Source organism: Aphelocoma coerulescens, chromosome 3 (assembly GCF_041296385.1).
Source record: "Aphelocoma coerulescens isolate FSJ_1873_10779 chromosome 3, UR_Acoe_1.0, whole genome shotgun sequence".
Classification (NCBI taxonomy): Eukaryota; Metazoa; Chordata; class Aves; order Passeriformes; family Corvidae; genus Aphelocoma; species Aphelocoma coerulescens.
In genome coordinates, this window is record NC_091016.1 from 51,934,173 (window position 1) to 51,946,197 (window position 12,025).

The 12,025-nt window shown below is 39.4% G+C and overlaps 1 protein-coding gene across 4 annotated transcripts in view; it reads right to left on the reverse strand.

Annotated features, from left to right (window-relative positions):
- Positions 1-10,110: 10,110 nt before the first annotated feature.
- The window catches only part of SIPA1L2 (signal induced proliferation associated 1 like 2), a 127,870-nt gene continuing 125,955 nt past the window's right edge, over positions 10,111-12,025 (reverse strand). For all 4 annotated transcript variants that reach the window (XM_069010271.1, XM_069010274.1, XM_069010273.1 and 1 more), the window contains one exon: positions 10,111-11,349. In XM_069010271.1, the coding sequence (XP_068866372.1) occupies positions 11,203-11,349 (147 nt within the window). In that variant the 3' untranslated portion in view covers positions 10,111-11,202. The remainder of the gene's footprint in view (positions 11,350-12,025) is intronic.

Here is a 12,025-nt window from a genome sequence, read left to right on the forward strand (position 1 = left end):
AGGTGTAAATGGGAGGGAGGGTGAGCTTTAACCTCTCGACATGTTGGTGGGTGAGTCACTCCAGCCTGCTGGGATTCCAATCCATGGCACATATCCCAGGCTGCAGCAAGGAAGCCCAGGGCATGAAGAGGGGATGGCAAGCAGAGCTGTTGCTCTTTCAGCTACCCTGGCTCTTTTGATCCTGGCTCTGTTCCCCAACATAATTTCCATTACCTTGAAGAATGATCCAAACAACTCCAGTAACATGAGCAACCGAGTACGAAAAAGATCCAGAGGTGATTCAGTAAGGCACAAAAGCAATGGTGTATCTCAGTAGCTTCCCTTCTCTCCAGTTCCTGCACAGCCAGAGGGATGCTGAGCACCAGCCTGCCTTGCAGTGACAAAGACAGCACAACTCTCCCTAACATATTTTCTACAACTGCTGTATTTGGCTGCAGGTGGCTCGCTTTGGAGAGGGCAAACCCAGAAATGTTCCATTGTTTCACATTGCTGTGTGTTAGAAATAACCAGAGAATTTAATTTCAACACAGAGTTATTGAGTTTTGTATCATTTTGCTCTCTGGAAATTTTTATCTGTGGAGTGTAAGACAAAGGCAGAGGTAAAAAATCCCTGTTATTGCCTATTTTTTTGTTTGGTGGTGCTTCTGCTTTGCACTTTGCTTTTGCACTCTCATTTACAAACTGGTCACAACAATGAATTCATTTGCTGTTTACTTGAACCGTGTAGCATACTGAGTTTCACTACAAGTACCCAGAAAACATTTTTCCTCAGATAATCCTTTATGGCCTTAATGTTTGAGGATCAATTTGTCTCACAAGATGAAACAGAGGTCAGAAATTCATTGCAGTGTGACAACACTCTGTTACTCCACTTATTATTATGGCAACACGTTCTGGTACCATAAGAGTTAAGACTTGCATAAACATTCCAATTTGAAATCTCATTTTGAGAGATCTGCAGCTCAGTCATAGAGTTTTGCTGTAGGCAGAACTTGTCATACAAATATTCAGCCTAGAACTAATTTTCTTTAACATGTTTTAACATCTTCCAAAACAAACAAAGACTTCAGCACTTTAAAAAATACAGTTCTCTGTATCTTGATCAAAACACAAGACTTGATTCAACAAAGAGCAGCTATAGTTTGAAGCTAGTTTGAAGCTAATATAAATTATAGCAAGGTTAAGTGAATTGAGTTACTCTAGAAGTAACAGACTAGTAGACCAAGCTCAAAGTCACTTTGTTTATTAGATACTCTCTTAGAGCCTCCACTAGATTTTACTTGAACACCAGCTTGAATCCGGCTGAACTCTGCTTCTCAGAATAACGTGTCCAAAAAGGGTAGAAAACCTGGTTTATAAAAACCTGTTTCCAGATGATCATATATCATGTACTGAGGCATCCAACCATATTTCAAACTTGTTTCAGCTAAGATAAGTTGGAAGAGTGTATCTCACATCTCCTGTTCTCATTTACTCAAAATGAAAAATCACCTTCAAGGGACAATACCTTGTGTCAAACACAAAACAGGGCTGACTTCAAATAATCCAAACACTGATCTAGTTTGTAGCTAAAGCAGGTCAGGGTGTTTTGCATTTTGTTCAGGAATTTCATAACATTCATTTAAACATCAAAGGCATCAAAGCAATGAACAATTAAATACTCCATAAAACATACTATACTACTGAACTCCACACCTCTGCTCCTTTTCTAGTGCTCCTCTTGTATTGAAGGGAGAGAGAAAGGAACTGTCAGTGGGTAACTCACTTCAGAGGAGCTCTGGGATATCGTCGAGCTGAACCACCTTCTGCAAACCCTTGTTTTCCTTCTCCAGCTATTAAGAAAATGTACATGATGAGTTCAGATGTAGGAGGCTTCATCCGGACAGATCTTCCTTGAGAATCTGTAGCAGAAACACAAGTGAGAGGGTTGCTGCCAAGCATCCTTCTTGGATTTGCAACAAATAGCAACAGCATGTTCGGAAACAGCCTTAAACTAGAGAAGTTTATTTTCCTTTCAGTAACCACACTCCTCTGGGGAGTTTCAGCAAATGTGGATCTCACAGAAGGTGTACATATGTGGTTTTTACTTCAACTTCTGCCCAACACCAACCTTTTGACTGTGTCTATCAGCAGTATGTGTGCCTCTGCAGAGGTGACCTCATGGGCACCTTCACAGATGACATCAATAGCAAAGCATCTCCTTTCCCCAAACCATAGCCAGACAAAATCTCAGATATAACAAAAGGGGAAAAAAAATTGTTGCATTTCCAAAGAGCATTGGGGTTGGTAGGAAAGAGAAGGAACGGGGCAGAAACTACAGTTATGCTGCATGTCCCTGGAAAATTGAGGTGAATAACTGTCTGGTAAAGCTTCAGCTGGAATACTGTGTTCAGTTTTGGACCCCCAGTATGAGATAGATGATAATAAATTGGAGAGAGAGCATCAGAGAACTGCTAAGAAGGTCAGGAGCCTTAAGGCAAAAAGTGGCAGCTGAGAGAATTGAATTGTTTAATCTTGTTTAATCTGATAAAGAAGAGACTAAGGGATGATTGAGTAGCAGTCTACAAGTATTTTTTGGTGTATTCACACAAATGAAACAAGCCAAAATTTTGGTACTGCCAGCTGATCGCAAGGGGGACCATCCATAGATTGTGGCTGGGATAGACATTAGAATAAACCTCCAGCTTTAGTTTAGAGATAGTACAGGATACTCAGGGAGGTTGTGGAACCTCTGTCCTTGGAGATTTGTGAGACTTAGCTGGACAAAGCCATACCTAACCTGGTAAAGTGGCAGTGCTGGTTCAGGAGGTTGGACATGATGACCTCCAGATATTCCTTCCAGCCAAAATTTCTGTCACAAATTATAAGTCCTGTTAATTGAAAGTAAATGAAACAGCTTCAAAAGGAAATGTGGTTCCTCACAGGGGAGGAAAAAATATCTCTGCCTGAATGAAAAAACGGACTCTGAACCTTCCAAATCCATACAGACCAAATGATGAAGATGCACTTGGAGATGAAAGAGAGTGCTCACTTTTCTGGAAATGTTGCTTTAGCAAGTTTAAGGTCATCAGATTATTTTAAGAGAACAAAAAGTAGCCTCATTAAAAAACAGAATTCTCCATAATTCCTGCTCAGAGCTGGAACATAAAGCCCCAAAGGTTCTTAGAGAAGGGCACTTTTAGACAGTACAATACCTAATATATATTGGGAGTTAAATATACTTTCAAAGGATAGCTATTCTGCTGTACGGGCCAAGGCATTGGACTTTAGAAACAATATTTCATGCACTTTAAATAGATATAGCTCCTATGGTTACTTCCAAAATAACCTAGGAACCCTGAATTCATTTGTCTGCCACTAGAAAAAGTTCTACAGTCAAGTTTGAATAATCTCGTGGCTTCTGCAAAAGCTTGTTTAAAACTAAAAGCATACATAAAAAAAGAAAGAACAAAAAAATAATATTTAACCAGTGAAGATCATGTGGCCAGGAAATAAGCCCTTCCTCAAAATATCTGAAGTTTCTTGTGCCATTTCTTCCTTTAGATGACTTTAATGAGACAAAGCTGTTTACATTTTTTCAAACCCACTTTATTTCCTGCGTTTCCAGCTGCGATCCAGTTTGTGCTCAGTACTGGTAACATCAGACTGTCCAGAGTTATCATTATATGACCACAAGCAAATGTTTCAAAAGCACTTAGGTAAGTGGGGAGGACATTACCTCTTGTATTTCACAGGATACCAGGTTGGATGTGACCTCAAGGATCATCTGCTCCAACCTGTCTTGGCAAAAGCATGGTCTGGATGTGGCACCCAGTGTTTGACCACTGTTGACTGTATGTGTGCTGTGTGTTGTGGACAGTTTGAAAGGCTACAGGAGGACAGCACAGGGGCTGCTTTACTCCAGTGTGCAGGTAAGCAGCTGCAGCATGTGGGCCAGATGAAGCCAGTGGAGGAAGGGGAGTAAAAGAGAGCAGGGAGCCTGTAGGCCAGCTGGGGACTCATAAGAGGAATGGGAGATTTGTCTGTAACAAAACGACTCACAAAATAATCTGCAAGATGCTAGGGAAAATGACACTTTCCTCAGGTGCCAGATGGGACCATGCAATTTAGGAAACTGGTCAAAGCTCCACAACAGGAGCAAGAGGTAAAAAACAGCCCTCATAGGTGGGGACAAAAGATTTAATTGTGAACATTGGGTAAAAACCAACCCGTCTCCATCAGAAGACCAGAGTATCTCTGTCAGCAACCACCTTGCTCTCATCTGTATTCTGATCAAATCAAGTATTAGACACTAGACAGCCTTTTGATATTTCTGGCATATTCCCTTTAAGGAGAAGGTGCATGTATATGTGCAAGTCTGATGCCTTTGAGCATCTGCATTTAGTGTCAGCACATCTTAGAATGAGCTTAGAATGCTCACTCTCATTCACAACACTGACTGAGGGATTCATGCCATCAACAGTAAGTGAATATTTCCACTTCACTCTAAAAAATGCCACTTAGGTATTTCTAAAAACTTTCCTAGAGATGAAAAATAGGGATTTTTGTGGAGGGAATTTGTAGCGTTTCTTATAAAACGTGGACAAATCATTATTACCATACTGTAGCCATTCACTGCAATGGGGTTTGCTGTAAACGTGGTGTGACAGAAACTGTGGTGCATTCAGGAATTATAGACTGGCCTGTTACATATGCAAGCCTAGTAATTTCTCTCTTCTTCCCTCTAAGAGGATTATGAAAGCATGTCTGTGACATTATAAAAACATTTTTAAAGGATGCTCCTCTGTGTTAGTCTGCAGATTGATTTCACTCTCTCTCCTTAGGTTTCTTTCAGACTCTCTTCTAGTTCATGTTTGATTTATTAAAAAAAAACCAAACAAACTAAAAATAATCAGCAGCTGAACAACGCTGGGTTGTTCTGCAATAACAAACTAGGACAGGCTGGGAAGGAAGGTACTGACACGCAGTCATAGCAAGAATTCACAGTTAAAAAATCCAAGAGGATTTTATGCATGAACCTTAATAAGGCTGTTTACAGATGATGAAACTCTCCTGTCAGCATCCCTTTAAACTTTCTCTGTATAAATATCAACAATCCTGCTGGACAATTGGCGAGACATTAGGAGGCTTATGGCGTGCTGTGCTGTAAAGCTATCTAGTTTTAAAGAGCAAATGACTCATTTAATAGATATGGTTCTGTTGAAAGAACATTCTTCAGAGCTTACTAAGAAGTTTAAACCACATTAACATTAGAAATCAATAAGCCAAACCACTGTGGACTACTGAGGTCACGGTTAATAAAGAACGACTTCAATTTTATTTTCATATCCTGTTTTTGGTCTAATCACTTGACCTCATTTTAAAATATGGTCTGGATGTAATTCACCATTCCACACAAAGAGACTGATTCTCTTCCCAGATTTGCTCTCTTCAGTAATTTCTATTATATTAAATCTGATTTGCACCAGAGGAACTGAATACATTTTCTGATATTTTTTAAGGAAATCAGCAACCCAGCTTACAAAGCACAGCTCGATTTAATGGTGCCATTTGGAGCTTTTCTGGCTACATGATATACAGTTTCTGTTGTCTATGTGACATAAAAATATGTAGGAATGAGCCCATTGTTTGCTTTCTCCTTTGAATGGCAGATTACTCATTCCTCATTGTCCAAGCTATGTAGACTGCAAGTGATGGAATGGCGTTTCCCCCACTGGAAACAAGGCTGCCTCTGGTCTATATACAGACTAAAAGCACACTGAACATATTTGTATATTAATTGGAGCTTATGTTGAAGATCCCCTACTCATACGCAAGCATTTCAGCAAACAGGCTTTGAATTGTTCAAGTATTGAGCCACCCTGAAGTTCCTTTCTAAGCTTTCTGACAAGAGAAGCCACAGAAAGGAACAGCATACAATATTTGTACCTTTACAGAACCCTATGTATTTCCTAAAAAATGAAGACATTGCAAGTCTGAAGGAGCTTTTTGTTTTGTGCTTGTTTTTACTGAACCCCCTACTGAGAAACTCAGTTCTTAGCAAACAAAAGGAAGACCAACAATCCAGAAGCTGTGAGGCAGAAGACAGACCGTCAACCTTGAACACCAACAGCTTAAAGTCGCACTAGTGCTAGAATATACTTCCTGAAGCTCTGGTTTTACACACAGGAGGAACATGGCTTGTTGCAAAGAAACACTGTGTCTTGGATTTGGGAAAGGAATATCCATCATCTTGAATAGAATGTCTATGCAGAGGCAGAAACCCAGCACTGACGAGAATGCAGATACCTCAGGTTTCCATCAAAAAAATTCCTTCCGAAAATATTATTTATCAAAGTTGTGCCTGAGCTGAAAGCAAGCTGAAAGCACAGTGTTAGTGGTAACAAGAATCTCAGATGACCAGACTACTATTTGCTACTGGACAGCCCTGGGGTCATTCATTTATTCTATTATTAACAGGTCTTGTCACTCAAATAATAATACATTTTCATCCGTCTCAAAATAGGAATCAAATTTGAAAAGGAATGAGTTTCTAACACTTTAAATTTGTGTTCTGTATAACCAAGCCCCCACAGCTTAAATTCAGTCATAACTATCCAAGTTCTGCAAACCTGCTCCCAGGTTTCTGGTCAGGGCTAACACATGGGTTTTCTCATGGTAAGCTCATGGTAAGCATGGTAAGCTCACAAGTTTACAAGTAAGCTTGTTTTCTGAGTTCCAAAGAGTGGAGTTGCAAAACATAAAACAGGCTGTGAAAATTTCCTATTCTTTTGAAATTCTAGTCTTTGGACATAGAGTCATCAGTCAATATATTTCCCATGATTACTACTGCTGCACTTCACACATCCCACTCCCTGACATGGCATGGTTTTGTCTCCTTACTTTCCTGTAATCACTCCTCAGAATTATTTTAAACACCTCCAGCTATCTTGTCTAGACACAAGGGCACCTGAATTGGTATCAACAGCATAATCAGTAATTTAAAATTTTTAAAAAAATTTTAATGACTTTGGTCAGAAAACGCTCATCTGCTGGTTTTTAGCTTTTGAGATTTAATGATTTATCATTGTATAGAAGGAGCACAGGAAAACATGAAATAGATGTACAGCATTTCTGCAAACACATGAGTGTCCTTCCTCTATCAGCCACAGATTGCTCCAAAGAGGACAAGGTCAATATGACTGTTGAGGAGCCCACCTGGCCCAGGCAGCTGCAGACTGAGGTCTGAAATGTGGGTTGAGCTCTGTGCACGACCCCGGGACAAGAGGCCAGGCACAGCCAACCTCTAGGATAACAAAGGTTGTTATCCCATGAAGGCCGGTGACACCAGCCAGGTGAAAGGACACTGAGAAACAGCAGGAGCAGAAATTGCTGACCTTTTGGATAAAAAAGGAGGTGAAGACTGATGAGCCAGTGAGATGGATGGACATGGAGAGGGAGGCAGGAGCCAAAGACTAGGGAGGAACTGCAAGACTTGTGCCCAGGTAGACTGTGAGGGGATAAAAGCTCAGGGGGCCCATTGTTGGGGGTCCCTCCTCAGAGGCAGCTGCTCAAGCTGTGTCTGTGTTGCTGCACTGTGAATAAATGACTTCATGGAATGAGACATCTGAGACTCTGCCACGGGAAAGCTGGGGCTGAACTGGTAAGGAAACCTGGTCTGACTGTGAGTGGGATGTGTGGGGAGCCAAGTGGGCATCTGTCAGCTCCCTCGAGCCACCCTTTTGAAGGGGCTTTGGTCCCAGCAGTGAAAGTCACTGTCCTTGGGAGTGTGACTGCCAGGGATTCTCATGAATGGGCAGACTGGGAAGTTTCCTGAACAATGACCACTCCTAGAGTAATTCTGTGATGCTGTCTAGCTAAGAAGCCTTTAAATAGCCATGGTTAATGAGGGAAAATAAAAAATGAAACAAAAGATATAATACAATTTCCCTTGAGAAGTCAGTAAAATAAATGGGATTCCATCACTATCTTTGAAGCCTTCCGGTGATTTCTAAACTAGAACGCTATGAGCAATTTGGTCTCTTCATTCCATTCCTTGGTTCTGCTATGACTTTTTAAGACAGTGCAACAGCCAGAGATGTTGGTTGTCTTTCTGAAAGGAGAATCAAAATAAAACCTAAAAAAAATCATATCTTGATATGTCACTTCTTGGGCAGAAGCAGTGTATTTTGTAATTTTGCTATGGTTAGTGTCTTTCCCTCTTACAGATGTAAACATCTGCATTGGTCCATATTTGATTTTGGCACCTCAGCACTGCACAGCATGGCTTGTTGTGCTGGGAGCACTTTGTTGACATTTTGAACACTTCCACATTACTGTTTTAATTCAGATCACAAACACATCTTTGAGATCAATTTCCCAGTCACCCCCACTTACTCGGCTTCAGATCATACAGAATGGTCTTAGAGCACAGAGCCTTCAGACAGAGCCAACCTAACATGATTTCAGCCACTAAAAAGCATCCAGTCACAGAGCTGGACACGGAAGAGCCTGAAAGATCCCCAAAACCTGGGTCAGCAGCATCCTGAATTTTCCTAGTGCTCCACACTTGTTGCTCACCTAAATGTAGTCTTTGCCTTCATGTGTCTAAACCAGGCATTTTTTTGTGAGAAAAATGTTTCCAAGAGGATTATTCTTTAAAAACCCAGTTAATTAAAATACCCAATTAAATGTCCTTTACCTATGCCAAAGCTGTATTATGGTCTCTGATAAACATTGTATTCCCATGTCATAAAAACACTAACAGCCAGACTAAAAATCTTTCCCCATGGTGAAGGTTAATTAAGGAAGAGCCATGTGCCCCCAACACAACTGCTTTGGTCAGCAAAAGGAGATCTGTAGACAAAGTTTTCTGTCACTTTTGGAAATCAAATATTTTCTGTTGGATGGGAAAACCAGAAAAAATTACTACTGAAAGTGCTTTTTTGTGCACATAGTTGTAACTGCTGGTTTTCAATAACTAAGATATAGAACTAAAATGAATATTGGACTATAAACTCTTATACAAACCTAATAGTGTCCCTTCAGAGCCAGCTTACCCTCAAGTTCATTTCAGTTAGCACAGCTTTTCAAGGGGAACAGACCAATCCGCAGAGAAACGTGTTCATAGACAAATTGCCCAAGTTGTTCAGCACTGTTATTTGGCAAGGTCTCCAGCCAGATGGGTTTGCTAATGACTTCTGTAAGGTGCTTAAATCAGAAGTTACTGTAACACATGACTGCCATGTTTAATTACCCTGTTAATACAGCTTAGTGGATATTGTTTGGTATGTAAAAGTCAGAGTTTTTGATGAAAAGTACAATACAAAATGGTCTTTTTAATTTCAGTGTAAGGATACCAAAGACTTGATTATCTGCCCATATACAACCTTTCCTAAGAAGAGTCTCTCAGAACAATTGTTACAGTAGTTACAGACACTTGTTCAATTTATAAAACATTCCTCAGCCAATGTGCACTAACATTGGACATGGAATTTTAGTTGCATGAGTTGAATGCATTTTTAAATTATTCACCAATTTTCTATAGGTTTGCCTGAATGCATTCAGCGGTCAAGAGGAAACTGGGATATAGCTATGATCTTGAAATGTCTTTTTCCTCAGGGTTACTCAAATATGCTCATTAGCTTAATTTCATTTTGCAAAGGTGTCCTTTTTTGGTGTAGACTTAAATCTCAGTACTGTACACAAAACATCTCACATACACTAACACTGCAATGAAATCTGCAGTCACTGGCACGACAATATGGCAAATTATTTCCTGCTACAACTAACATAAGGTAATATGAAGAAACCAGACCTCTTTCGAAAATTTTCTCTAGGATGTATTTGTCAGTAAAGAAGGATTTTTTTTTTCCCTAGGCCAGTAATCAATGCCTATCAACAGCCCAAACAGCTTTTGTTCAGACTGGTGAAGCCACCTCCTGGGTTCCAGGACTGGATGCACCAAAGAAATTAACTGTGATAATGGTGGCAACCCTTCCTTGGTAACAAGGGATCCTGACAGCCCTGAGGTGTTGGACTGTCTCTGGATGGAGAGCCCGGAGACTGGGCTGAATGGAAACCTGAGCTATTAGTGGTAAGAATGATTACAGATAATACAAGATAAAATAATTCAGGTTTAGATTTTTAACATTTATTAAAAAAGCAGGATGTATGTTCATTTCAAATTAAACAGTTAAAAATGTTAAAGCATACAAACAAATCAATTGTGTACTAGCAGCATCCAATTGTTAGAATTTTCTAGAACTCCTCAGTACAGTCTTGGCAAGCTCAAAATATTACAACTTGCAACCAACTGACCTCACCATAGTGCAGATAAAACAAACTTTATAAAAACAACAATTTAAGGTTAAATAAGCTTAAATAAGGTGTTAAATACAAGACACTTGATCAAAGCTTCTGTACAAAGATAAACAAATTTGGCATTGTACAACTGATCGGCTGGCTCACACCATACATGATTTCAATAGTTAAGCAGTGTAACTGTTTAGCTGAACATCAACTATACAAAAGTAAGTGAAGTTGGGAGTGGGCTAACCCCAGTGAGCCATTTACAAGGCATGTGTATTTTTAGAAAATCAGAACACTGTTTATATTCAGGCACCATTTGTTCCTGCAAATAAATAATCTCTAATGTATCTGCATCCAAACTAGTGTTAAACACATCAGTGCTAACATTTTATAAACACAGCTCTGTGACTATTCACTATACCTCCATTCTTATTGCTATGACAATGTGGACTGTGGAAATAAAACTACTGTACATACAAAAAAATAGAGCACCTTTTAAACATTAAAGTATATGTCTGGTTATTCTTTTTATCTTACAATACTGAAGCCCAAGCTAATTTAAATTGCTTTAACATCTTCACCAGCGCACCTGAAATGCAGGAACTAAAACCCCAAATATTCCTCTTCAGGCAAGCCCCAGCCAGAGCAACTTCTAAAAATGTCTAAAATGACACTAAGGATTTTTTACATTCATCTGCACACAAACAAATATCTGCTATTCTCTGCTTTCTTCATATGAATTTAAAGTTTGATTGCCACAATTCTCTCTCCTTTTCAAATGAATAAAGCTGGATAGAGAATGTAGCAGAAACACCTAAAATGGATTGTGAACACAGTGAAATTATTACCCCGCTAATTCCAAAGATACAGCTGTTACGTTGTTCAAATAAGTATTTTGCAGGGCCCCAGCCATTAGGATTTTTTGTCTATCGTATTAAAAAACCATTCTGTAAATTTCCTCAGTTGAGCGGCTGCAGTTTGGGACTCCTCCTGAAGTCTCATGTTATCTTGTCTCAGGTGCTGTACCTCTGCTTGGAGAACTGCCTTGTCCTGTTTTTCCTGGTTGACAAAGATACAAGTTGAGAAAAGTGAGTAGTTGTGATGACAACATTTATTTTTGTTGTTAATATTTCTATGCAAGTCATAACAGTTATATTTTGCTGAGCTCCCTGATTCATTCTGACAACTGTTAGCTGTAAGTTAATTCCTCAAATATGCTCCAACTACCTCATTCATTCCAAGAAAATACTGCAAGCTAAAAAGAAAACTAGACGTTTCTTTAATAGAAAAATTAAAGACGTTTACTCCATTTAACAAAAAAAATAAATCAACCATTAAAAGCATAAGAAGCTTTTTAGCTATAATAAATCATATGTGAGAGCCCAAGTTGTAAGTAATTGATTTCAAGCATATGTTTAAGGAAGAAAAACACTTACTTTAAAAATTTTTCCTTACATCATTATTTTCTTAGCAAAAGCAGCCTCATTTCTGTTATCCTGGCATTGTCTCCAGCTCAGAATTTTGACAACAAATGAGGCACACATCAAGTCATTGCTAAGTGACCAAGATAACACAAGACAACAAGGATGACAAAACCAGAGTGCTAACTACTTAGCAATGGTGCCCGTGTCCATATCCCTATCCTTTCCTAAATCCAAAGAACCATAAATGAAGATAAAGTGTTTCCTTTTTTCTGGGGTATGACTATTTTTAGGACAGTTGTTCTGGAGTAAAG